The sequence below is a fragment of the Saccostrea cucullata genome, unplaced genomic scaffold (assembly GCF_032062105.1).
Source record: "Saccostrea cucullata isolate Sc308-1 unplaced genomic scaffold, CSIRO_AGI_Scuc_v1 ctg142, whole genome shotgun sequence".
NCBI classification, from domain to species: domain Eukaryota; kingdom Metazoa; phylum Mollusca; class Bivalvia; order Ostreida; family Ostreidae; genus Saccostrea; species Saccostrea cuccullata.
In genome coordinates, this window is record NW_026939327.1 from 487,420 (window position 1) to 510,767 (window position 23,348).

The 23,348-nt window shown below is 35.1% G+C and overlaps 2 protein-coding genes across 2 annotated transcripts; both read left to right on the plus strand.

Moving 5' to 3' along the window:
- Positions 1–7,456: 7,456 nt before the first annotated feature.
- On the plus strand, positions 7,457–16,172 carry LOC134252868 (uncharacterized). Its single transcript, XM_062735412.1, has 4 exons — positions 7,457–7,691; positions 8,046–8,173; positions 15,691–15,853; positions 16,015–16,172. Exons 1-4 carry the CDS (start codon positions 7,457–7,459, stop codon positions 16,170–16,172), a joined length of 684 nt encoding a protein of 227 aa, XP_062591396.1.
- Positions 16,173–16,974: 802 nt separating this feature from the next.
- LOC134252869 (semaphorin-5A-like) lies at positions 16,975–22,103 on the plus strand. Its single transcript, XM_062735413.1, has 5 exons — positions 16,975–16,990; positions 17,500–17,673; positions 19,923–20,066; positions 20,988–21,161; positions 21,923–22,103. The coding sequence occupies exons 1-5, from the start codon at positions 16,975–16,977 to the stop codon at positions 21,976–21,978; spliced, it is 564 nt and encodes a 187-aa protein (XP_062591397.1). The 3' UTR covers positions 21,979–22,103.
- The last annotated feature ends 1,245 nt before the right edge of the window (positions 22,104–23,348 follow it).

Consider the following 23,348-nt stretch of genomic DNA (forward strand, 5'->3'; position numbering starts at 1 on the left):
ACCCAACTGCAAATCCCTTCATCACGAGGTAGAACTAGGTATTGTTATAGGGAAAACGGGGAACAATATAAGCGAGGAGCAAGCTATGGACCATGTCGGAGGTTATGTATTAGCCCTGGACATGACAGCCAGGGATTTACAGGTAAGTCATTGTTTGTGGCTGGCATCTACAGGTATGACATTTTATATAGCACAGCATCTACAGGTATGTCATTTAATATGGCCCTGCTTCTACAGGTAGTCATAATATATGGCACTGCATCTACAAGTATGTCAATTTATATGGCACTGCATCTACAGGTATGTCATTTTATATAGCACAGCACCTACAGGTATGTCATTTTATAAAGCACTGAGCATCTACAGGTATGTCATTTTTTATGGTACTGCATCTACAGGAATATCATTTTATTTAGCCTCCTATCTACAGGTATATAATTTCATAATACCTGACATTTACAGGTATGTCATTGTATATGGCCCCACAATAATAGTTATGTCATTTCATATAGCCCTGTGTCTATACCCTATACTTATAGATGTTTATGACAAAGGAACATCCTTTATCTTCACATAGCTTCGTGGAGAAAGTAGATGCTGAAAATATTTCCAAAAGTATCAATGGAAGATTCATAAGGGGGAGAAATGTTTTCACCCAGCAGTGCGTTTCATTAAAAAAAAGAAAGGCCTGGGGTATATTCCACTTTTTGTGTTATTTTGGACAATACAAAAAACTACAGGGTATGGAAAAGCTGTGTGGTTTTTATGACATCACAATCAATACTAAATACAGTCTAATTATAGTACTAATTCTAGCCAGTAGGGTATGGATGATACATAGAAAAAAATTATATTGTCAAAAAATACATTGTATATTGTTTATGGTGGACAAATGCTTGAGATTTTTTTTTTGAAATTCGATCCCACGAAATAAAATTCGCTCCCATGAAAGAAAAATTCGTTCCAACAAACTGAAATTCTTCCCATCAAATAAAAAGTCGTTCCCACAAAATAAAAATTGATTAATTCGACTCGTTCCAACGAAATTAAACTTGTTCCCACGAAATACAAATTCGATCCCATAAAATTAAATTCATGGGAACGAATTTAATAACGTGGGAACGAACGATTTGAAAAAAATCCACCGTACATATATAAATAAAAATAAAAAATTACAAAAGAACTGAATTTATTTTTGCAACTACTTTGATTTAATTTCAATAGTGCTAGCGCTTTACATGTACATGCATTTCGATGCTGCCACAATTTTATTGGACTTTACTAACATTTTCATAACCTCAAGTTCAAGTTCATTTATTCACTCAAGACCATTTAAAATATATGGTAAATGAGGACAATGAAAAATATTTACAGCATTATGAGCATATAAATTCAGGTCAGAGGTACAAGTATATAACATACATAATCAGAAAATGAATTGGGAGAGAAAGGAAAAAAAATCATGAAGGACAGACTAAATCATGTATTTTTAATATTATAATAAACATACATAGTTTTTTCAATGTTTTAGCATCTTGTTTTGTCATCAGTTCAATGAGAAAATTTAACTATGTTTGGTGTAATAAAATATATACTTTCTCATAATGTTTGACAATGCAGTACATTCAAGTATAAAATGGAATTCCTTGGCAACACGCTCAAAATTTATTTTTAAAAAAGTTTATACACAGTACCCTTAGATGAACTATTAGTTAAAATCACAGCATAATGTCGTAATTTGATTTTTGCAGAAAGTGTATATATATACGAGCATCTCCCAAACCCATAGAGATTATTATTTTTTTGATCACTAAACATAATATGTTTAATAGAAATTACATTGGTTTATACAGAATATTATGAGCTGTATTACCGGTTCTTTAATCCTGCTTATTCAGGATGTTATGATTCTTTCAAGTACAATCCTGCTGATTCAGGATAAATATCAGATAAGTACTTGAAATCATTTGTCTCTAGTTTATGGACAATTTTTCCAAAGAAATGACCCTCCCTCTGCACCGACGAACATGTCTCTGGAACCGCTACTTTCTTAGATCCAGTCAAGCACATACTTGTACGAGGGGCTATCAAAAAGTTCGTGGACTAGCGCTATAAAATTAAAACCGCTATAGGTACATGAATGAATTTTAAAATATCTAGTTATCATTGTCTTTTCTATCTATAGAATAAATCACAAATTATGAATTTTATTTTTTAATAAATTAGCAATGTTTTTGTAAGCAATGGTATGTCCATGCGGCGCAACCTCGAAAACGACGTTTTTTTCGACCTAAGTGTAACTAAGAAAAACTATTGTGATATGAACATTTGACATCCAAATACCCTGTTAATTCAGGTATGTGTTGGGACACTATTGTGTCATAAAATATTAAATTTTCACCTCATTCTGAAAGTTCTATGAAATTTTATCATAAATTTTACATGGAGTATCCAAACAAATATTGCCTTGAAAATGACGTCAAAAGGGGGGAGGGGTTTCCTTTTCCAACATTGCCGGTAGAAAAAATGGTATACACCTAGGAAATGTTTAAACTGGCTACGGAGAAATAATGTGCATCCAGATTACTTGTTTTTAATGCCAAAATAGATTCAGAGAGAAAAGGAATGCACAGTTAATGTCGATTTGTAGTCAAGGTGTGAAAAATCAATCACGGCAAAAAATGACGTTTATAATGTATTGTAGATCTATAATGAACTCCAAAAAAGCAAAATATGCTGGCACAATCAAGCGAGGGTCTCTGCCATTGTATAGATCTTATTTGTAATAGTATATGCATTGAAAGCCGCTGTTCATGACATTGTAAAGTCATATAAACAAGACGGATTGAAGTCCTTCCTCAGCTCCATGGAATCTCATCAGAAATAGTGTATGAGGTAGAAAAAACAGACACTGAAAAAAACAATGACGTTGTCGGACGTCATAAAACTAAACGGCGACAGCGCCGGGTGATGATATAATATCGTTTTTATTTCATAATAATTCAGGAAATAATGAACATATGTAGCTAAAATTTTCAACATTTCTTTATTTTTTGTTGTTTTATGTTCCTTCAAAATTTTGTAAGCTCAGACTACATAGTACTAATTTTAAAGCCTCAGTCCACGAACTTTTTGATAACCCCTCGTATAACTTAGAATTTGACATTAATTAACATTTATAAGTTAACTTTATTGGACAAGCCGGTTCAGCGGTTGACTATCAAAATTTATGTCCAGGGGTGCTTGTAGATAGGGCCTATATTTGCTAATTGATTAGTAGAATTTAATGTAAAGCCATAAGTCCTACGTTCTAATAGGTGTTGGTTGTTGGATGGGAAAACAGAATGATAGGACTAAAGAAGAAAAAAATTAAATCAGTGTATCAAAACAGAATACTTGTCTTCCGCAAAATTTTCGTCAGTGCTTACTTACCTTTGTCTCAGTGCGGAAAGGTTAGTATTAAGACTCAAGAGGTTAAAGAAAACTAAATATTTCTCGTTTATTTTGTAAAGGTATATACTTTGTTCTTCATTAAAATAAAAATATAATTTATTTCTGCAAAAAAATAGGAATTAAACCATTTTCACACAAAGACTTTTTAAGGTATTACCTATTATGCATGACGGAATTGTTAAAACACAAGAAAAATTGAATGATACTTACATTGTGCTCCATTATTTATATTTTTCATGCAGGGTGAATTATAAGGAGCTTTCATTTATTTTAAAGATATCAGTCAAATAGTTGATCATGTTGAAATCATGTTGATTTTGAATGGAATTTGACATTTTTGGTTCTTTTAAGCTCATTTTTTTTTGTAGAAAAATGATGTCTGAAAATTATCTATTTTCAGCATTTCACATTGTTTTTCAATAATTTGCATGTGCTGCTGTGAAAAATAGCATATAAAGGTATTTTTTTAATGCCTAAAAATTAAAGATAGATTACAAGGAAAGAAATTTCAAATTTCAAAGTTCTGAAAATTTCATGCAAAGACTTTTGGCCCCCTTAAGACATGATCATGAAAAAATATTCTTAAAATGTTTTCATACTCCATTTTATAGCTTTGTTGGTTGTGTGTTGTGCATTGTTGAAGCAATAGAATGTTTGTTTTCTACATGTCAGCATTCTCTGGTTGTATAGGAATTTATGCTTTGGGTACTGCATGAACAGTAAGGAACTGTCAGGATTAAAGATTAAGCTGTATTCCCTTGACTATATTTAAGTCTTATTTCTAAATCTAAAATGGTCAACCTTACGTTCGACGATATCAATAAGGATAGCTAATAAATTTGCAAATTTATTAATTTTGAAAAATTAAAACTTTTGAGATTTCAAGTAATTATGCCAAATCTTTATACATGGAACAAGCTGTGGAAGCATTGAGTCTCAAGTCAAAGAATATACTTCTTTAAACAAATCAAATTACATATTAATTTTTTAAAAGCAGCAGTTCTCTAAATAAAGTACACTATGAGGACAGGACTTATATAAGTCAAGAACTGGAATTTCTTAGAACATTCGTGAAACTTGTATGGTTTTTGTTTCTAGGATGAGGCTAAGAAGAAGGGTCATCCTTGGACGCTTGCTAAAGGCTTTGACACGTCATGTCCGATCAGTGACCTCATCCTGAAGGACAAACTACCACGGCCAGATAACGTCAATTTGTGGTTGAAAGTGAATGGTCAAACAAAGCAAAATGGTGACACCAAAGACATGATCTTTAGCATTCCTTTTCTTATTAGTTACATCAGCAAATACTTTACGTTGGAGGAAGGTGACGTCATTCTAACAGGCACGCCCTCTGGTGTTGGACCCGTTGATAAAGGAGACGTGATTGATGCCGGGATTGACAATATTACTTCTTTTAAATTTAAGATTGAATAAAAGAAAAGATTTAAAAGAACAAGGTTCATGTGTTATTATATTTTGCCCTAATAATTTTCAAAAATTAAAGTTTTAACTGAATGCAAACTTTATAGTAGAAATACATGTTGGATATTATGCTATTTACCTTTATCTAATAATTTATTTAAAGAAGGAAAAAGGACAATTTCAAAAATGTTCATACCAAACACACATATGATGTTTATTACACTATATCTTGAATGGTTTCTTTAAAACTGAAACACTTATTTAAGATAAGTGAGGTCAAGGTCGAAGGAAAGGCCGAGGTCAAAATTTTTTGTTGCAGTTGAATACTACTAGTAGTAACTCTCCTTAGGAGATGACGTACTAAGTTTTAAGAACTTGTGTCCAATCCTTTAGTTGTAACATCTAAACAATAAAATATGTTAAAATCACTAGTAGCTCTTATCAATATGTAATACAGTATGAATTTTGAATATATAATATATATATATATATATATATATATATATATATATATATATATATATATATATATATATATATATATATATATGTATCTTGAACTGTTAAGAAATTTTTGAGAGCTGAGCTGATTCCAAAGCACGCGACAGAAGGACGGAAGACATACACTGTGCATAACAAACTCCACTGGCCTATGCCCCAGCCATATTCAAGGATAAATACGGAGATATTTTAGGTAATTTTTTCTGGAATGAGTGACTAGTTAAGGAATCACTGTCTAGTTAGTGTAGTATGCCAGGGCATCAACGATAATGGGAAACATGGGATAATTTGCATAACGGGCGAAGCCCGTTATGCATAAATTATCCCATGTTTCCCACTATCGTTGATGTCCCTGGCATATTATACTAACTAGACAGTGATTCCTTATATACCCATTTCATTGTGAAATAAAATTGTAGATTTAGACTTTAAAAATGTAAACTAATCGATTTAAATTACAAGAGGACTCCCATGCCAATTTCAATAGTCCTCGCCCACTGACGTCAAACACAAAAGGCAGCCGCACGAGATTTACATGCATATTTGGCCTCCTTAGCGTCAGACACGGAGACAGATGCGCACGAGATTTGCACGCATATTAGGCCTCCTTAGCTCCTGACCTATCGACTGCCTAATTTACATTCCGGTAGAATTATCAAGAAATAAACTCCCCTAACTTTCAAAGAGTTACTTAGTATCACAGAGAAAATAGAAATGGAAATATTTACATTTATACGCTGAATACCAGTACATGTATATGCCTAATTCATTCTTTGGTTTCGGTCATACTAAATTTGATCCGATATATCTTTGAATATTAGTAACTCTAAAGGGTGAAGTCTAGTATGTTATGTTTTGAAACTGAAATGAAATAATCAAAATAACGGATGTGCTGTCAAGTCGAATTGTTGCATTTCACTTTCATACAATTCTTTATTGATTCACTCACTCTAGATCTACAACATTAATTTACTTAATATTAATTCTCAAAAAACATAATATTCATAGGAAGATAGGAGGTATGGAGAAGTGTATTTTGTGTTTTTACATAATTAAGAATTCCATATTTGTGTTCTCAAATACACAAATATTTACATTTATCTGAAACAAGAATTCTAATTTTTAAAAAAATATTCTATGCCTTAAAAAATTGCATTAGAAACAAAAAAAATATATAACAGAACTTCAGTACAAGTCGAGACATGATATGTAGTATATCAAAAGAGAAATCGCGGATCGTAAATGTGACGAATTACATAAAGATGAAGAGAACGCACTATAAATTTAAATTTCTACAATTTATGAGTATTCATGTAAGTCTGCTTCCTGTTTTTAAGTTTGTATACAATTACAGAAATTACTACCGGATCTATACAACCCTACTAGTACTCTGTCTTCCTAAGACCCACAGTTTTTGTCTACTTTAAGGGTCGACTGTGTGAAGATTTCTAAAATGCCCCATCCTCTTAGTATTTTGCTAACTGTCTTTTGGCTCTCGGTTGTTCGATCTGACGAGAGAGGTAAGTGAAACTTCTATATGTAGAAGTTGTAAAATACTGTAAAAATTGCATTTCTTCTCATTTAGTGATTCTATCACGTGACGTAGCAACAAGAAAGGGAAAAAAACCTTTCACTAAAAGCAAATAACAGCCAATTTAGGATAAAAAAAAAATTCAAAATTTTTTTTTGAATTTGATATAACGAATTGTCGAATAATTATTTTTTTTTTGAGGACGTAATGTCGGTTAAGTTCGCTATAACTGATTTGTAGGATCCATTATTAATTTAACAAATTCAAATATTGTTATATAACAGATTACATTCGTTAAATCGAATTCTAAAATTTATTTCAACGAATTAATTTCGTTTAAACAGGTCCTAAAATTGCTTTATGAATTAATGTTTTTTATTCAAATAATTTAACAAATCTGTTAAAGAAATTAATTCGTCTTCAATTAAAAAAGCAATTCGTTATATCGAATTCAAAAATATTTTTGGTACGTCCTTAATGCTATAATGCTAACTAATGCTACTAGTTTGTAGTGCAATAATTTTATCATTATTATTTATTTCTACGAGGATGACTGATGCAGCAGTTCTTTTGATTTTTTTTTGGCTACAAGGTGTCTATTATGATGCGGCTCCTAGAAGCTGGCACGCGTCTTCTACAAATTGTCAGCAACTGGGAGCCTGGGAAGATACAGACTTCAGCACAGAAGGGTTCAGGGTACTAGCCCGTCCATCAGAGTTCCCTCTGGATCAGGTTTTCTGGATCGGAGCAAACATGCAACAAACTCCATCGTTCACACTCCTAGGTAATACAGTGTATATAGACACATGGTAAAGGTATACACACACCATCGTTCACACTCCTAGGTAATACAGTGTATACATAGACACATGCTAAAGATATATAACCATTAAAGATAGATAATTGTGCCTAATGTCTGATCTTCTTCCTATCAAATTTTTGTTGTTTGAAAAACAGTTCCAACGTGTAAAGGCATACCGGTATACAGTAATAATATGATAATGAATACTAGTATTAAAAAAGAAAGTTTTTGTATTAGTATTTCAAAGATATGCATTTGAACAATACTGTATTGAATTTTCCGTGTAAACTTTTAATAATACTTGTACATAAAAAAATCTTAAATTTTATATTGAAGGATGCTTTGAGACTACGGGATCCACGAAAGGCATTTCTCTAAAGACCATCGCTGGGCGTGGTAATCCCACCTATAAATGCTCGACTTTTTGTAGTAACAACGAGGGCATTACGGCAATAGGCATATCGGTAAGATAATAAAAAAATTGAACTGTATGGCGCACAGCTGTTTCTATATTTTTTTTAATTTTATTTATATACCTGTATGTCTGAAATTTCCTCATGAAACAATGAAAGACAAGAAATCCCAGGGCCTTGATAGTCACCTGATTACGTATGAGTTTCTCTGGCTGTGATGTATGTACATTGTAACAAAAATTTTACAGTTTGGTAAAGACTGTTTGATTATTATCATATTCATACAGCTAGTTTCCTAAAAGTTCAGAAGTAAAAGGATGATTTCCACAATTTGGGAGAATTCATTTATATATTTATATTTTCAAATTACTTTTTCTGAAATAAAACTGTAAAGTAAAACAAAAACTTGATTTTGTCATCAAGTTATTGAGTCATGTATAGGTTGTTTAAGAGAGTGAAAGATAATAATAAAGAGAAGCAAGAGAGAAAGATAAGTGAGCTGGCTTTGATCAAGCAAGTTTAAGGAATCGTGTAAATTTAAGGAATAACTGTCAATTGTTTTTGCTCTATGATGATGATAAAACAATTTGGCTTATATGGTAATTCTGTGCATAAACTTATTTGGCGTTAAGATAAATATCATACAAGCTAATTGCTTCAGAATCGTATCATAATACCAAAATTTAAGACAGTTATTCCTTAACCCCCGTTCACACAGACCTGCGACTTGACGACGATCATCCCGATCAAGCCACGATCTTAAAAAGTTTTGGATCAAGGCGGATCGGAGCTGATTGGCTTCTAAATCGAGCAATTTGGCAAATTATGGTCTTCATTACATGTACGACATCTACGATGCCTCTACGTCAAATGCAATACTAACACGCTTCTACTACGATGTTACACAGACCGTTTGCGACCAGCGGCCGCGTTCACTGCCTTCATGCTATGACATTCAAGATCATCCTACATGTACGACGCTACGCAGACCTAGATGACTGTATGACAATATTGCTACGGTGGTGCCGATCATATTACGATTGTATTACGCTTCTGTTACAGTTTTGACGATGATGTATATATATCTTGGATTTGAAACATATTTTTCACTTCTGTTCAAACTTCACACATGAACGGACGTATTAAAGCTGATCTGATTCATCTGGCTTTACTTCAGCAAAAGCAAATGTAAGTTGAACTTGAAATTGTACAGATAGTTGACAGGCGGAGGCGCAGAAGGCCATGAAGATACTGGGTACAGCCATGGCTATCTGTAGATAAGATGCTCAAATCTGGACAGTATGACACACTCCTACAAGAACCCCGAATGGAAAACACCAATGCCTTCTTCAACTTTTTGAGAATGGAACCAGCGATGTTGGATGAGCTGCTCGAGAGAGTTGGCCTAAGGATTCAGAAGAAAGATACCGTCTGGAGGAAAGCGCTAGAATCAAACTTGCCATTACTATAATTCCGCTTCAGGAGATAAGTACCCTAGTCTAATTTCTAACCTCAGAGTGGCTAAGAATACGATAGCGTGTCTCATTCCTGAGGTTTGCCAGACTATTTGTGAGGAATTTAAAGAAGAAGTGATAAAATGTCCAACAATTCTAGATGAATGGTCTTTCATAGCAGACGAGTTCAGATGGAATGTCCCACATGCATGTGGTGGCCTAGATGGCAAACACAGATGTCCACCGAACAGTTGCTCGCTTTACCTCAGTTACAAACACTTTTTTTCCATAGTGCTACTAGCACTGACAGATGCTGATTAAAAAAAATATGGATTGACTGTGGAGGACTTGTTTCTATTTCTGAAGTATTTAACGAATCTGAGCTCGAAACCATAGCGATTGGATTTCTAGCACCAGACCTATTTCCTCCTGACAATGAGCCGATGCCCTACTTTACTATAGTATTCTGGTATATGATGCATTTGGGTTGAGAACATACATGTATTTGATGAAACCTTATGCGCAAAGCTCTAGGTCTAATCAGAGAGAACTTAATCACAAACTACAGAATATCAAGGGGTCGCCGTGTCATTGAAAATGCTTTTAGTATTTTGGCACAGAGATGGCAGGTTTTACTCACAATTATGCAGCAATTCCCTGCAGAGATACAAGACATCATAGAATGTTGTGTTTGCCTTCCTAACCTCATGAGATTGCGCTACCCGGCTTTACAAAATGCCCAACTTGACCAGGATGATGATGACAATCCAGAGACCAGTGCCTGGAGAGAAGAAGCTAATATGTACGAAATACAGATGCCAGGAGAACCAAACAGGGACAGCATCGCTGGGAAGAGACAAAGGGAACTACTTAAACTCTATTATATGTACGGTATAACCTCATTCTTGAAACATACACATATAAAATATAAAAAAAAACATGACACACAGACAGACAGAACAATTCAAAGAACTTTATTCGGTAATAACCAATATTTGCCCCCCAAAACAAACATTGATGGAGATATATTTAATTAAGTTCTTTAACAGGGCATCATATGCTGACTTCAAAGCACTGAATATTTTCATAAGTAATGACGCCATTTGTACGTAATGACGTCACAAACATGACGTAAATTTCAGTTTTTTATGAATTTTACAGAAAAATGTACATATTTCGTCAATATTTTGAGTAAAAGTCACCGAGCGCATGAGTGTTCAGGATCAATATTTTGATATAATGTGTAGAATGATAATATCAATGAAATATGTCAATATTGTTCCTGAACAAACTTGCGCTCTATAAATTTTAAAGCTATAATTGATGAAATTTTGTTCATTTTGTTCTCTTTCTGAAAAAGGATATAAAATCGGACTAGTTTGTGACGTCATAAAAACAAAAATTGTGAATACACTGCTTTGACATTATAATATTTTCTGTTAATTTATATTTCTCATACAAATTATTGAATTCAGCACATTTCAGGAAGTTTTCAAAATTTGACTTTTGTGGGGGCAAATATATGCAATATACCGCATATAGTTCTTTGATTGAAACCAAACAGTAATACATTCGAGTTTATAGAGGTACAAGTATTGCCTTTATAAATGCAAATTCTTGAACTAAAGAGTATGCACAAAATTGTACATATAAACAGCGTGCATCAAAAATCTATACTGATCCGTTTTTGAAAACAAAATGAACTACAATTGTCAATTTAAAGCACGTCTGACACGACTTCAAAATAGCTTTAAGAGGTTTGACTGTTGCAAACAAAATGATATTGCTAGAACTACATATGTCTATATATTTATATGCATTGCATTGACTAACGTTTACTGCTGCTGTTGTCCGTCAGCTTTATCTAACAGAGAGCTGAGGCCTGCAAATACCATACCTGATCCCTCTTGTGACGGTCTACTAACGGGAGGGGTATACGCTTGCTTGACTCGTTGCTGCAACTGTTGCTGCTGCACCCAAGCACGTTCCTGAGATCCCCACACAGACGTTGTATTGACGACTTAGGATGGCCATTGTGAGGGATTAGGCTGCCATTGTACGGAATAGGGCCTTATTTGATAAAAGGTCAGGTCTGGGCTGGATCTGTTGTTGCTGCTTCTCCTGCATGTCAATATAGCGGCTCACCAGTTGTTGTACATCAGTCTGGAAGCAGCTCCGATGAGTCTTATTAAGACCTGCCACAGCTTGCTTAACCCAGTCCATTAAGGCATCACGCTGCATGTTAATAAGGTGTTCCCGACTACTTGCCAGGTCTGTCAAGATTGCATCATCGGAGGACCGGTTTTGAGGCTCTTGAATATCTTGATGTTGAAGATACACTTGTGAAAGTGGATACCGTTGTAGTAAAATCATCGAGGGTGTTAATGTAGAGAGCGCCTGTACCAACGGTATCATCTTGGGGATCAGCTGAGTCTGATGTCAAAGTCTCTTCAGTGTTTGTGGGGACCAACTTCGCCGTCTTCTGTTACTAAAATAAGTACGAATTAATACATTATCAACATTTTCATGTGCAATGAATATTAACATAGAAAACAACATGTCCCATTGTACAGTTTGACTTTTAACAACATAAACCATTACGCCATCTTACTATATGTAACGTGAATTATTATCATTGGACGGCTTATTGGGATCCACTCAGTTTTCGCTTGGAAATCTGTTCCAAAGGCATCAAGACTCAAGCAAATGACATAATTTCAACCTTATAATGAATGTGTACTTATGTACTTACACTAACAGGGATGTGTTTTTGTCGTCAATGATATAGGGCTGCAGGAAACTCACGCAGGATCCAACTGTCCCTTTCTATTAGTTCCTCATCTGGAGCATCGGGTGACATTTTCTTCAGCCGCCCATACCTTGAACAAATGCTACTATACTAGGTTTTGATGATGTCACCGTCTTTACCAAGCAGATTAGCTTGTTCCCTCCAGAAATATTCTTTCATCTGAGTTTCTTTATACCCCCTTAGCTTTTTGTCGTTAAGGTTTGGGTACGCGCTGAGCCATTCAAACATAGCCTGCTCCTGGTCCCCTGTAAGGTCTGTCTGTATTTCACTGTTTTGCTGCTGGAGGACATTTCTACTTTCTTCAACTTTGAATTGAGACTCAATAGAGGGATCATTAGGCTGAGGGGTTTCAGTAGAAGGAAGGGCACCAGCTTCAATGGTCGAAGGTTCGTCATATGCATGCTCTTTTCCGGCCTCAGGATTTTCTGCAGCAGGATTTTCAACGTCACAGAGCTTATAACCGCAGGTTTTTCACGACCTTTACCATAGGGTTTACAGGGCATTTTCAATTGTAACTGTAACAAGATGTGAAAATTTCGAAATTTTAACTGCAAATGATCTTCAGATATAATGTCACCCTTGATATGTAGTTGATATATGATGCTTGGTCAAATATCAGCACTATAAAAACAAAATGCTACCTGATAGGTCGTGGCATGATCGGCGCAAGGTCATTGTAGGTCTTCGTACAATCGTCAGGAACGTAAAGGGATCGTAGTGGGAACGTAGTTGGATCGTTGTAGGAGCTTGCCCCACACACATGGACGCCGCTTCTACTACGATCAACGCTTGGCCGAAAACGTGGCCAATCGTGACAAATCACAGGAGAAACGTAGTGGAGTCTTCATAAACGCAGTATGACTGCGGTATGGTCTTCATGATCGGAGAGCTCTACGCTCTCTCCACGCCTATTTTGAACATGCTCAAAACAAACGTAGCCGAATCGTGGCCGACAAAAATTGGGATAAAGTCGTAAAAAAGCGTAGTTGAAGCGCCTTAATCGTACAAGCAGCGCGGAAGCATCGTAGAGAGATCTTCGTGATCGTGGTAAAAGCGCTGTTAAAGTGTAGGAACGTATCACGCAGGCTCTTATTACGCTCTCACTACGTTTTGATTAGGTTCCCACTACTGTCTCTCTACGTTCCTGGTGAACCTACGAAGAACTACAAAGATCTTACGCCGATCATACCACGATCTTTCATGCAGCAGTTTGTTTTTATAGCGCTGATATATGACCAATCATCATCTGTCAACTACATGTAAAGGATGACATTAAACTTGACGATAATTTGCAGCTGAGACTTCGAGCTTTTCACATCTTGATACAGTTACAAATTAAAAATGTTGAAAGTTGAAAATGCCCGATAAACCACATGGCAAAAGCCGTTAAAAAATCTGCGGTCGCAAGATATATGCATCATTGCCCAAGTTGTACTAGAAAAATCTGCGGTTGCAAAATATACATACATCATCGCCAAAATCGTTCTAGAAGCGTAATACAATCGTAATATGATCGGCACTACCGTAGCGATATCATCGTATAGTCATCTGGTATGTGTAGCGTCGTAGTATAATCTTGAATGTCTTAGCAGCAGCGTAGCGTAAACGCAGTAAACACCGCCGCTGGTCGGCAACGGACTGCGTAACATCGTAGAAGAAGCGTGTTAGTAAAGCGTTTGACGTAGGTGCATCGTAGTATGGTCGTAATGAAGACCATATTTTGCCAAAGTGCTCAACTTAGACGCCGATCGGCACCGATCCGCCCCGATTCAATACTTTTTCAGATCATTGCTTGGTCGGGATGATCGTCGCAAAGTCGCAGCTCTGTGTAAACGGGGGGTTGATAAGTTCCCGACTGTACAACGCTTATACAGCGCTTTTACTACTTATATGATCGCAAAGATCTCTCAATGATGCTTCCGCGCTGACTGCACCATTACGACGCGTCTACTACGCTCATTTACGACGTTATCCGGATTCTTGTTGGCCACGATTCCGCTACGCTTGTTTTAAGCATGTTCAAAACTAGAGGTACTGTGAGCAATGAGCTCGCTAAATGATACCCTCGCCTCCCATATGAATATAATGGCAGTGTCTATGTTTTTCTGTGGGAAACCCAAAATATGTGTTGGATGAAAAAGTAAAATAGGAGGTGCACAATGACAATATGTAATGAAGATTCTGTGAAAGTTTTATCAAATTTCTTTCATTGGTATGAGAGAAGATGCGGATAAGAGATGGGTACCCCGAAGCGTAACAGTCGGACGGACGGACGGACGCACAGACGGACGGACAAACAGACAGACAGACAGACGGACGTACACTGTCCTACATATACATATCCTACATATACCCTCCCGCTTTTCAAGCTAGGGGTATAATAAGCGGTGCGAGAGCGTAGAGCTCATGAAGAACCTACCGCAATCATACTGCGCTTACAAAGACTCCGTTTCACCTGCGATTTATCACGATCGTCCATGTTTTTAGACACACTTTGATCGTAGTATGTTGAGCGGCATCTATGTGTGAACGGGGGCTTACACATGTTACACCAACAGTTTGTTTGCTAGATTTCCAAGACTAAAGAAGACGGTTTTATAAGATATAAATTGCATTTTCATATATATATGATCAATTTAGTCACACCTTACAGTAGTTACACCTTACAGTTTAAATCATGAACCTAGAGATTATGCATAATATCATTTTGGTATAAAAACCCATTGCTTACTACACTGTATATTAATACCAACAATTTTAATGCTTGATACCTAGAAAAAAAGACGATTAGGCATATTACTTTGATTGTTTTGGTCCCAGCTCTCAGCAGTCTCAGTACCCAGGAAAGCAAATACATTGAATCTCAAAATTTGTCTTTTAACTCGTAGATGCTAGTACATTTTCAGGCACGTAATATCGGAGAGGGGGGAGGGGAGTAGGAGGTCTGCCCCCCCTTTTTTTTTTTATTGAAAATGAACCTTGAATGGCTGCTGGTTGCCCCAAATTTTTTCAGCAGTACAGGGAAATATGGGTAAGGTATTGAAAAAAAGTTCCTCAACCTCCCCTCTCTCCCGGACGAGCGGAATACATACAGATGGAAGTGTAGGTTAATATTGCCTCTCAACAATTTAAATATTATCATTTGTCTTGTGGGCAAAGCTTTGATTCCTTTAATCATTCTGGTTGCCATTGTTCCTACCTATCTTCTGATTTTCTCACAAGGGCCTGAATCTTCCCGTCGTTCTTAATGAGATATTTCAACTGTAATGTATTATTATGAATATCCTGTTATATTATTTCCATAGAAAACGAACTGCTACTGTTACACCGATGTGGAGAAATACCGCAAGGTGGTCGAAGAGTGCATTTACGAGACTTTTCCAGAGTACCCTGGCGAACTATTTGGAGGACCAAATGACGGGAGTGTGGTGGTGTACCAATACAACAATCAGGAACCATCATTGAACTGTATGGCGCCCGTTCGAATAATAACTATCCAATTTATAAATTTTGATGTATCAATCAATCAATCAATCCTTGACAAACCTTACTGCTTCTGGTGTAGACGCAAAACCACCAACATTTAATATTACACGAAGATAATTATGATTATGTGCTTCCATTTGCAGCTAATGAATTTGGTAATTGCGCCGCTGTGAAATATTTAGGAACAATTCCGGTTCGTCATCAATTCACTTCCTGTCAGAACAGAATTGGGTTTATGTGTTCAAGTAAGTTAAACAACCATCTTTATGATTTTTTTTTGAAAAATAAAGATCAAAAGTGATTGCTTCTAGTATGCGAATGGACGTTTTATGAACAGCCCACAGTGTCGTTAATGAAACAAGTAATTGCAAGGTCTATCCGACCAAAATTGCATAAATATTGTATCTACATGTAGGAATGCACACTAACTATACTATAAGTGTAATATGGGATTTTGCCTTGATTATATGAACTATATGTAGATAACGAACAGCATTCGAGCTCAAAAGTTCAGAAAACAACACAAAATAGGAGCAGAGCATACACGGACCTCCAAAACATGGTGGGATCGAGTGAGCATTCCCTGCCGACCGGTCAAGCCCGCCGTGTGCTCCTTGTCATGATTGGGAAATATTGGAAAAATTCATCTTCAATTCAGTGTGTAAATAATGGATTAACAATTGGTTTGAAAAACATTAGTCAGCATTTGACTCAATGATAAATTGTATTTGCTGACAAGGTCATTGCATCGACCATTGAACTAACGAAATGATGACTTTAAACGAGACTGCCGACATTCTTGTTACATTAACTTGTTTGCCAGTAATTTACCTCGTTTTAGAAATAGTACATACGTAGAGCATGCTCCTGCTTATCGAGTCAACTTAAAGATAAAAACTCGTATGCAGCCGATGAAGGTATATAGTTGCATAAGTGAAAGAAGTTGACGATTGAAAAGTTAAAGTCATCACATTTATCAAAGTGCTTGGTTGTAGATTACCATTTAAGTCCTTTAAAGTAAATATCCAAATATGATACAGATGCGTGAGACTCCGTGGAATCTTTTATCTCAAGCTCACCGGGATATAGCATATGACATAAGAATGGAAATAACCATTGGTAATTCACTGTACGTTGTCGATATATCGAAATGTCGAGTTGAAGGCCACCGCAAGTGTTTTATTCTTTTATGTACATGTATATGATCTTTGACAAATTCTGCTTCATGTAAATATAAAAAATATGTCTGCTAATAACAGGGCGCAATTAATACGTATGGGAATTCCAATAGAATGTTGGAAGACCTGGTCTCCAAAACCTCATTGATATTATCAATCAGAACTCAACAATATTTTTGATGTCAACTTCAGAGTACTTTGTGTTTTCAATAAGAATATTTTTAACAAAACAATTTTGCAAATGACGAATAACAAGGTAAGCAAATTTACGAGTTCCATTTTTATTGAAAAAGCAGCTGTCAATGATATACAAAAGTACAGACTTTAATCTTTAATTTATCGTGGGGAACGGTTATGTATAATGTTGAAAAGTCGTCAGGGGTTAAGGTTAGGGTTAGATTTTAAGATTTTTAAAAGTTTTTAAGCTGTTTAATAAGTATGTAATTACAGATGGGCGAGTCTTTCCCGGAGAATTACCCTGGACAGAAGCTGTCAAACAGTGTGGTACATGTTCTTTAAAAACGGACATCATTGGCCATTATACTGGCTTGACAGATTCTCACAAGAACCACGAGTTTTGGACGGGCTTTTACAGACAAAGCTACGTATATTGGAGCCCTCCGGGTAAATATACATTATTTTCTCTTGGCCATCTTTGAGGCCTATGATTGCTATGTTATAATAAGAAGCTAGTACGAAAGTTCCACCAGTCCAGAATTCAGGCCGAAAGTAGGCTAAGACGATTTACATATAAAAAAAACTAGCTTTTAATTGAGTTTTTAGGTTCCTTGAGAGATTGAGGCAACCTTGGCTATGAAAAAAGGTGACGGTAACATATCAATCTATTTCCGTCCATTGCAGTACAGTGTGACGACCATTTAAAAAAAAAATTTCACGCTTTCCCTCGAGCTTCCATTCAATATGGCATAAATCACCCTTAAAAAGAGAAAAATTGTAAATTCATGATTTCTGACTCCCTGATGACTGATATTGAGGCTGAAACCCTCAAAATTAATGAAATAGTCAAAGTAAGAGGGTTGTTCGAAAAGTTCGCGGACTGGCGCCATACAATTAAAACCGCTTGAGATATATTAATGACTTTTTAACGTTTAATTAGGCATAATTTAGCATTATCTTTTTTATTTATATAATAAATTATGCATCATTAATTATCTTTTTAAATAAATTTTTAATGTTTTTTAAAGCAATGGTATGTCCAGGCGTCGCAACTTCGAAGATAACGTTTTTCTACCTGACTAGCTGAGAAAAAACTTTTTTCTTATATGGGCATTTGTCTTCCAAAAATGCCATTAATTCGATCACTCATACGGTATTACAATATTATACCGTAAAATTTGCAATTTTTGCCCCATTCTGTAAGTTTTATGAAATTTCTTAGCAAATTTTTTATGTAATGTCCAAGCAGTTTATGAGTTGTAATGACGTCAGAAAGGGGAGGGTGGGTGGATTTCTTTTTCTAACATGCTATAAAGTTTCACTCCTGGAAAAACTGGCATAGACCTAGGAAATATTTCAATGGGACATTGAAAAATAAAATGCATGTATAATACTTGTTTTCAAATACCCAAAAAGATTAGAGAGACGAAAAATATAAAAGTTAATGTCAATTTGTAGTAAGGGTGTTCAAAGTTTGTCACGTAGAAAAGAGATGTTGATCACGCGTGATAGATTTGGAACACCGACAAGCAAATACCGGTATGCTGTTATAATTAAGTTAGAATCTTTCACCATGTATAGATCTTATTACAATATCATATGCATTGAAATCAGCCATTCATGACATTTTAAAATTATATAAACAAGACGAGTCTGAATCTTTATTTAACCCTAAGGAATCTCATCAAGATAAGTGTATGAGGTGGAGAATGTGGGCATTGAGAAACAATGACGTCATGCAAGTAAATGGCGAGTGGGCCGGGTTTTTATTTTTATTTTATGATAATTTGGAAAACATTTAAGGGATGAAGCTAAAATTTTCAACATTTTTCTAGCTTTTGTTGTTTTATGTTCCTTTTATTAGTATTGATTTAGTTTTATTAGTATTAATTTTATCGCATCTGTCTTCGAACAACCCTCGTAGTCAAGTGGTAGGACGTTCTTGATCGGATGGTCTGAGTCAAAAATGATGCTAGTTCGCCGGGCAAAACTAAAAAAAAAAAAAAAAAAAAAAAAAAAAAAAAAAAGGGACTTTGTCACGGAAGTCATTGCAAAAAGTAAGAACCCTTACTGCTCAATGGTCCCAGGTACCGAGTATAGGTCTAAATTTGAAGCCCTTCACAGGTATACATGTATGTTCTCTTCAGGAGAGGAAATTCTCAATTATCACCTTCTTTTCTCAAGGATACCTAATAGACATAATTTTTGCATTCTTGAAATTACAGTCAATGCCATGGGATTCTCTTTATTTATTCTTGTATGCCTAACAAACTACCAGCATTTAATGCACGGTTTGAGATATCTAGCTACCCTTTTCGAAATGTTTATGCCCAGAACATTAGGGAATGAAGTTTGTCCCGCCCAGCACGTGATTTTTTTTTACCACGTAGATTTATGTAAAATAAAGTATTTTTTCTATTTATAGTTTTATCCAAGACAAAGAATTTCAAAAATGCAAATATTCATATCCCATTGATTCTTAACCAATTTGTTGCCAAACTGAGTTGAGCGTTTTAATTTCAGGATATGGACTGAGATGGCCATGTGTAGCTATATGCAAAGAAAAAATCATACTCTTTAGTTGATCTGAAAGGACAATTACTTCTGTCTTTTCAGAGATTTAGGACCATAAAAGTATTCTTTATTTCTAGTGTATTTTGAATATTATGGTCTTTTTTTCCGACTTTTTTTATTAGGTGGCTTGGAGAGCGGTAGAAAAAACTCAAATCTCCATCATTGCATAGCAGTTAAAGTGAACGAAGATGGAACACTCTACCCCGTCACTTACCCACAAGATTGCTCAGAGTCATTACCTTCCATTTGTGAAAAGTCAACAAAACGTATGTTTCAAATTAGATGACGACTTTTCCTATTCAAACATCGTCATGTGTTTCTTATTTAAGATGAATAATCTCTGACCAGATTTCAATGCTATCTTGATTGTCGTCTTTTGATAGTATACCTATCAAATCATATTATTGTACGTCAAAGTTATACTGGGCCTTCAAAAAAAATCGGATGTTATTTCGAATCGCCCTGTCACCTCAATGAGAAAATAAAGCGCAATGACGTTTTTCTACGTCACACTATAGGTGGAACTTTTCATTTAACGCAAACATAGAAGCCAGCGCAAGATCATCCTTGCAAGCTACATGTAGAGGCTGAATCAACATGTTGCCATTGGACCATTGACACATTTCATTCCACATCAATGGGTTTGCTTCTCTCATCGAGAAGCGCCAAACGAATTAAAGCTTTCATATACAGTTAGATAGGGAATCAATATGACAGAATGGCTAGATGGGATTGTTTGAGAGATAAAACGATAAGTAAAACGATCAAGATTTGTCTGCAATTAAGACATCAATACACTCTGCCCAGGAATATTGAATGGAATACGTCACCGGTCCAACGACAACGTGTCGACTCAGGACCCCAGGCTTGCGAGGATGGCGCAAGATATATATGAACATGCAACATGAAGGTTTTGACTGTGTTCTCGGGCAACAATTGTTTGGAAAATGAATGTTGATGCCATCAAATCTTATAAAAATCACCTTTTCAAACTTGAAGATACTGTAAACCAATTTTTATTCGCGACGACTTTATTTCGCGATTTTCCGGGGTTAAACTAGTTGGCGACGATTAATGAGAGTTGTATCTGATTTTGGTGACAGTGTCACATATGATCTTTTACACAACGTTATTTAGAGCATTCCCTTTTCTAAGTTAATAAATAAACAGCTCATGTTTACATGTAGGTGATGGTGGTTGGTCGGACTGGTCTGACTGGAGCGAGTGCTATTTCGTGAATGGTATGGACAAAAAATCTAAGACTCGCACATGTACCAATCCTTCTCCACGACATGGCGGAAAATACTGCGAGGGGGATGATAAAATAGAGCGACCTTGCCTTGAACCTCAATTTGTTGGAGGTAAGTCGTACAATTACTTATCCCACTGAAACACAAATATGTGCAATTTTGTTTTTACCAAAATTTCAATGGAGCGTTTAGATAAAAGGCGTCTAGTTCGCTGCAATCAACAGTTTATCGTGTAGATTTAGGCTTTTTGACCAAATGCATTTCCTTTTTATATGTTAGGCATTGGACAAACAACGTACCGAGTATCAACAACACTTTCTCTAAGAACACACGAGGACAAATTTAATCTATAACATTAATCATTGTATAACATTGGAACATATCAGAAAATATAAAGAAAATCTTCTCTCCAAGAACAGCAGGAGTGTGATTATTCATTAATTTGAATTCCCCCAACAGAGTACACTTGGATAACAGGAGAGAGGGTCAAATTTATACACAATATGTATGATGAAATTTTTGAAAATCTTCTCATGAACAACAGAATCTGATAAGACATTCTTCCTGTTAATTGAAAATCGGCAATCTACCATTATACTAGCAATTGTCAGGCAGTACAGATTCAACTTTGTTCAAATAATGACTCCTAGGGTAAAAAGTGGGACCACAATTTAGGGACAACACAACACATTTTTGATAGGAATTAAAAATCTTTTTTGAAAGAATAGCAGAGTCAAAGTGACACAGATGAGCGTTGTGGCCTATATAAACACTTGTTCAGCCTGTGCTTTATATCTAGATCTTGGAGTTCATGTTTTTATTTTACCAGTGAATTAAACTTGATATAAGCACACATTATTTCTCAAAAACAGGTATTAAAGAAAAAACCGTTCCAAGCAAAGAGAATGGAAGTAAACAAAGGAAATAGAAGATAAAACGGTTATCAGTTAAAAATATGGAGCCATTGAAGACAAAATGACTTATTTGAAAGCTTCAAAGGATTCTATACAAACCATATATGTACAGAAGGCAGGGTGGAGAAAAGACTTTATTTTTGAGCAAGCCTTCTTACTGCATTAATCTTTGAGGGCAAATGATGCAAACAAACTTATTTTACTTAACACAACAACTTTAGTCAGGTGTAGATAAGTAAAATGAATATGTTAACCATATAGGTTTTTTCATCGAATTTTTCCCAACATGTCCCATAAAATTGATAAAAATTAAAAAGATTTATTAAGGTTATTATAGTATTGCAGAGAGGTAAACTTTTGAACATCATAAAAAGTTAACAATTTCTTGATATTTTAGAAATTTGATACTTTACTCATTTACAAACAAAATAGGTCCAAAAAATGGTAACCATTTTTGTTTATTTCAACTGTCTTTAAGCAATGTCTTGAATAATCCTTACAATAAAAATGTTTGTATTCATTGAAGAAAATCCAAATAGGCCATTGTTTTTTCCCCTGCGAATTCTAAACAAATTTCAGTCCAATGGTTTGAAATAATAAATCAAAAATCTTAAATGACTTTGTAAATGATTGAAAAAGATTCCCTTTTTTATTTTTTTCTTTGAAAATATCAAATAGTTATTCCTAAACATTTTGTGTTTCTTTGAGATTTGAAGCCATATATGAAATATACTGAACATTTTTAAAACCAAATTATTTTTGCTGCAATTAATAAAGATGATATAGGAATATGTTAAGAATTTCTTATAGTTAGTGTTAATGATTTGTCTAGCTAGCATCCTTTATAGGAAAAATTGTGGTCATATAATGTATACATAAAGTCAAGTATTGTTTTTGTATGTATCGTGCAAATGATTCTTATGTATTTGATATTGTTTACTCTTGCAGTTATTGATTAGATACGGAATAGCATACTCTGATTATATATTTTTTAAAGGAAATTATTTGTTCAAGCATTTTCTTCAGTAATATCAGCAAGAAGGATTTGACATAATAACATCCAATATCAGTATTTAAATGTTATTAATACGAATTCATATACAAAATAGAAAAGTTGACGCTAACAAAAAGTGCTCAATCCTATAGATAAAAGAAGTCAAGAATGGGGCTAAATCTTGAATTTCGAAACTCGAATTTCGAATCTCGTATTTTGAAACTCGAATCTCGAATGAGCTTTCTGGGCTTTCTTAGCTAAAACACGGAGCCATGAAACATCAAAGGTAGAATTGGACTTTTGAGAATAGCGCTGACTTTTACAGTCGACAGCTGAATTTTACACCGGAACAATATACAGAGGCTCTTTTGCAATGAAAATATTTAGTTT

What these genes read in the sequence shown, in the direction of transcription:
- LOC134252868 (XM_062735412.1), top strand. Translation starts at nt 7,457, where the DNA reads ATGACTGATGCAGCAGTTCTTTTGATTTTTTTTTGGCTACAAGGTGTC. An exon ending in TCCATCGTTCACACTCCTAG is followed by an intron (nt 7,692 to 8,045) that starts GTAATACAGTGT and finishes TTTATATTGAAG; the next exon opens with GATGCTTTGAGACTACGGGA. An exon ending in TTACGGCAATAGGCATATCG is followed by an intron (nt 8,174 to 15,690) that starts GTAAGATAATAA and finishes TTATTTCCATAG; the next exon opens with AAAACGAACTGCTACTGTTA.
- LOC134252869 (XM_062735413.1), top strand. An exon ending in CGTATATTGGAGCCCTCCGG is followed by an intron (nt 17,674 to 19,922) that starts GTAAATATACAT and finishes TTTTTTTATTAG; the next exon opens with GTGGCTTGGAGAGCGGTAGA. An exon ending in TGAACCTCAATTTGTTGGAG is followed by an intron (nt 21,162 to 21,922) that starts GTAAGTCGTACA and finishes TCTCAAAAACAG; the next exon opens with GTATTAAAGAAAAAACCGTT.